At 39.9% G+C, this 5,271-nt stretch overlaps 1 protein-coding gene across 2 annotated transcripts in view; it reads right to left on the bottom strand.

The window, feature by feature from the left end:
* Positions 1-2,393: 2,393 nt before the first annotated feature.
* LOC128752588 (sodium/potassium-transporting ATPase subunit alpha-1) overlaps positions 2,394-5,271 on the bottom strand; it is a 38,524-nt gene continuing 35,646 nt past the window's right edge. For both annotated transcript variants that reach the window (XM_053853958.1, XM_053853959.1), the window contains 3 exons: positions 4,436-4,537; positions 3,949-4,040; positions 2,394-2,588 (listed from right to left, as the gene is read on the bottom strand). In XM_053853958.1, coding sequence (XP_053709933.1) covers positions 2,560-2,588; positions 3,949-4,040; positions 4,436-4,537 — 223 coding nt within the window. In that variant the 3' untranslated portion in view covers positions 2,394-2,559. The remainder of the gene's footprint in view (positions 2,589-3,948; positions 4,041-4,435; positions 4,538-5,271) is intronic.

The following is a 5,271-nucleotide window of genomic DNA, read 5'->3' as shown; positions in this document are numbered from 1 at the left end:
TCCAATACTTATATAGGCGTTTCTTTTCGCGTGACGTCACAAACTTTGCCATGGTAACTACACGAATGGAGGCGCGGCCTTTTCAATTAGGAGAGTTTACCTCAGTTTGCCATGCTTGCCATTTGAGCAGGATTGTTCACGAAACAACTATATATATTGCCATTTTTCTTTCTCCAGCAGCTGAGTGAAACCTCCCCCTGCTGCTTTTTCAGGGCTTTGTTGTGGTAGAAAACTTTTGATCCCAAGATGCACTTATGATTCAGTGTTCTGGTGTTCTGAAATCTGAAGGTTCTACATCAATAACGGTCCTGATTTGAGGAACCCAGTCTTCTCTGAGGTACCAGAGGCCCTGTTCATTGTCCTTTTCTTCTTTGTTTCTGCTCTGCAGGATGCTCCTTGACCCTGCAGAGATAGAGGCAGAGGCTGCCATCGATTACCACATCCTGAGTTTTGCTGCACTCTGCTGATCATTTGCGTCTGTTCCAGGGAGCCCTTAAACCCTTTTCACCCAACAACACAAACCAGAGATTTAATCTCTTACATGAGCCAACAACACGTGTTGTGTGCTGAAAGCAGAAAAAATGACACTGAATGAGTAAAATCAAACCCAGACTCATCAATGAATTAATTCCCCTCCATTATTCTCAGGTCTAAGTTACATCCAGCAGCAATAATGAGATATAATAGCTTCACCTTTTCAACTAACAGGCAGGTCGAAGCAGATATGGGAGTCAAACATTACCCTGAAGAGGTCACCTGTCACTCACTATCCTGCTGCTCATGTATGTATTCCTGTGGCTCTCATTAGAGACACTTGACATCAACAACCTGTTACACTGAAAAAATAATCTGAGTGGAAATATTCATCAACTGTTGGTCTTTGTCTTCTAATGTTGGACAGAGGACACCCCAGGTGGACTACAATCTCAGAATGACAGTGTACATGCATATCTGTACTTCTGTACACAGTGAGTTTTGTTTTGACGGTTACATCCGTCCATGTGTGATCAGTGTCGCTCGCGTGTTTGCTCTATAAATAGAAAAGATTTTATTTAGATGTGGGGGGAGGGCGCTCTCAATGAGTTGCTATAGCAACAGGCACGTTCTGGGAATGGAGAATGAAGGCACCATAATGCCTGCCTCTTTTCGTTTTCCCGCCGCAGGCCTGATCTCCACTGAATTGCTTGATAATTCATCAGATTACCAAAACAGTGATCATTCAGATCATATTCTAATTAATAATTATGTGCTGAAGATCAACCATGAGAAGTATATTTTATTACTGCAGCTTTGTTTCTGCTCACAAATGAAACACAATCAACATCTAATGTTGATCGTGTTTCATTTGCTCTCCTGCTTTTATACCCTCATTCCACTTGTCCTAAAGTCTGTTAAAAAAAACAAAAAAAAAAACATTGTGATATTTCAAAGAACTTGTGGGATCTTAATGCGGTACAAACACACGTGTATATGCACACACAAAAAATGGAGTATAAGGATCTGTTAATAATGAGGAGGGTAAACACAGAGCAGATAGCAGCCGAGTGGTCACAGCTAATTTTCACTGAGAGCCTCTGCGTTTGTGACCAATTGAGCAAATGAAACACCTGAATGTCACTGGGGCCCTTCACATAATGTATGCGCGTCCACACACATGCAAATATACACAGACAAACACGCATTTGTTTGGCTCTTTTTGTGAGGACTTCTCATTGCCATAACCCTTTCCCAGCCTCTCAACCTAAACCTACATCTGAAACACATGGCTAACCTTAACCAGGACTCTGAACCAAACTAAAAGCCATTCTAATAAACTACCATCACTGTCACTGTAACTCTCTAAACCTTGTGAGGACAGGCCAAAATATCCTCACAAAGCAAAATGTCCTCATAAGAAGGAGGCTTTCCTCCACACACACAAAGATGTTTGATCTTAGACATCATGGATAACTATAAAATCTCTAGACTAAATGGATTAAGTCAGTGAATTAGCTAGTATATATATATATATATATATATATATATATATATATATATATATATATATATATATATATATATATATATATATATATATATATATATATATATATATATATATATATATATATATATATATATATATATATATATATATATATATATATATATATATATACAATGGTGGATGTTCATGCTCAGAAGTCTAAAACTTAGTCCTCCGGTAACAGCAGTGTCCACGTCATAATTCCACCTTAATTTCTGTCTGAACTCGATGGATTCAACTCCAAATTGGAGCACAACAGTTGATGCGGATAATCCTGCTCCACGTGAACCAGATCTGACTCACCGTGCCCTGCGTTAGATCAACTACAGTGTCACATGCAGAACAAAACCACTCGTCCACTGACATGTACAATGGTGTATGCTCATGTTTTTTTTTTTATTGTGAATGACATTTACATCAAGATATCTTTAATTTATCCATGCTCTGAGTTTTTTTGGAGGTCTGGCTGAGCAGACAAAAATGTAACATGGCAGTAAATAACACCAAAACACTAGGGCTGCCTCCATGCTGTCTCAGTAGTACGTCTCCTGCTCCACCCAACCTAAAAATGAAAGAAGACAGGATGAGAAACTCAGTTTAGGAGAAGCGTCAGGCCATATAAGGAAACAGTGCGGACGTCTGAGCAACTCTGTGGTATTTCAGTTTTGCTCTGTTGCCACAGGATGGGCCATCCATGCAGGATCATCCGTCACACTGACCGACACTGATTCAGATAAATAAGACTGAACTGTGGAAGCCAAACATGCTGGAACGATCCCATTAAAAGCCTGTCCTAGGGGGACATGGATGTTGTGGTATTTGTCTCATGAGATGATCATATCATTCTTGAAGCACGGGAGCTCTATAATTGTAATCAAGATGAAATTATCCTTTTTGAAACGACTCTGTGTTGAGAGTCGACTCACCACAGTGTTAACTAGACACACAAATCTTTGGGGCTAAAAAAGCGGGACAGCACCAGTCCAAAGACTACACGGGATGTAAACCCATCAGAATAGTGGATACTGTGGGCTGTTAGACAGTCATCCACCAGATGTCACTATATTTTGCCAATAGAATGTTTATTACCTTAATTGTGTTTTTTTGCAGCAGATAAAAATTAAAACATTTTGGTGCTCACAAAAGGTGTACAAGTAGCATGTGTTTGCAGAGTGGATAGCATAGTATATTGTACACTGTAGCTCACTGGAGATGGAGACAAAATTGTAAAGAAGTACATAGAAAGGTGGAATTGGATGAGAAGGACCTACACTTGGAATTAGCTACAGAGGTGTTATACTAAAACATGTTAAAAGTATAGATGTATAACAGAAATTTTACATGAGTAAAAAAGCGAAAAATGGTTTATAAAAACCACAAGTTTAAGACTTTTTTCTCTACAAGAAAATGAGCAAAAGATGAATACATAAAACTGTATAAAGCTCAGTATTTTTTTAAATTTTTTTTTCTGTCCACTGACAGCTGGATGCTGTTGACTGTGGATGCTAGGTGAAATGCCCAGTCATGCATGCAAATAACTGGAGCACACACATATTTATATATTCAGTGGCAGCCCTGCATGCATGTTTTCTTGGCTTAGTGGGTGGAACGAGACATTAACAATGGCCTGGGGGTTGAGGGTTCAAATCCCACTGGGCTTTGCCATCCGTCACGGTTCAATGGTCTGTGTGGAGACAGCGATAACGGACTGACACAGAAAAATATGCACAGCTCGACACACCAGTGATTCATCCTTACACTCACACATCAAACACACACTTCTGGCTCTGGTTTACTGCAAGAGGCAACAAGTTGAACAACCGTCATAATCACACTCTTTTTTTTGGATGGAAGTGAAACAATCATATTAAAGCTTTGTCCACATTCAGAAGGCCTGGTTGCAAGAAAGTACTGAATCTTACCGCCTGGGTTGCGTCTGAGAATATATCTCCTGGCTTCATCATAGAGGAAGATGAGGAGGGAGTAGGGGAAGGCACAGAACCACCAGGAAGGCCTGAGAGAACACAGATGGATCATTGTAAATTAATGGGAGATATAGACAAAGACAGATGATGGCGCGGTGAAGGATCTAGCATTATTAAACGAACAGTGTTGCAGCACCACCACTGACACATAGATCAACAGAAAACAACATGCTTGTTTTTGACTCTGAATTCCTGTCCTCAGTTGAAGCTATTTGTTTTTGTTGTTGTCATGAGAATTCTATGTAAATATATCCAGATATTTGGTCAAAAGCATTTTCATTGTATTATTATATTACTAAACATAAACATTGTCATTATCTATATGAATACACATTCAGTAGATGGGTCTCCAAATCAGAATTGATACATAGTGTATGTCTCCATCATTGGTTAAGTATAAAATGAAACATGTTCAGCGACTCACTTCAGTGGGAACATTCTGAGGGCCACGTCCATGCCAGGGCAGTAGGACAAGAAAGCAGCCAAAGCAGTTTCCTCAAACAGCCCAAATATCAGGATGCGATTTCTAAAGTGGATTAAATGAAAAAGTGAAACAAGAATAATCAGTCAATCAAGCAAGCAGTTTGTGCACTTCTTTACTCCTCCCTCTCTCTCTCTCACTCTCTCTGTGCTTTCTTTTTATTTGAATTGCCTTCCGGTTATGTACAGTACATTCTATTTTCAAACTCTTCTGATTTGAAACTGTCTGACTGTGGAGACTTTCTTTTTACACCCGGAATCTGTGATGGGGGTCTCGAATCTAGTGAATTCAATCTAGATCAGGGACTGTGACTTGCTTGACAACCATTGGTAAATGACTGGACATGACTTTGATTTGCTATTCATGACTTGAAACTTGATTTGGACTTGCATGCAGTGACTTGACGAGTCATTGCTTTCTTCGTTATTATGGGAATTATTAGAAACATATTCTGCATTGGCATTTTTCCGTTTATATATGCATGATAGCCAACCTGGCAACCTGTATGTATGATCATGCGAGGCAAGCATCACACTTCCAGTCTGGCAACCACAGGAGAACTGAACTATGGAAGCTGCAGGAGGCTCTAGCGTTCCACACATCATTCAATTTGGCTTTAAAGACTATGGGTCAGACAGCATAAAACAAATCGCTGTATGTACAATCTGTGGTCCAAGCACATTGTTTGAATTTAATGGCTTGACTGTCCGACCTGTCCGTAGACGATGCTGATGAGCCTCTCGTTCGCAAGCCAGGCTATGACTTGACTTGACCCTCCC

Source organism: Synchiropus splendidus, chromosome 1 (genome assembly GCF_027744825.2).
Source record: "Synchiropus splendidus isolate RoL2022-P1 chromosome 1, RoL_Sspl_1.0, whole genome shotgun sequence".
Classification (NCBI taxonomy): Eukaryota; Metazoa; Chordata; class Actinopteri; order Syngnathiformes; family Callionymidae; genus Synchiropus; species Synchiropus splendidus.
Note: the sequence above shows the minus strand (reverse complement) of the source record. Positions and strands in the feature narration are given on the sequence as shown.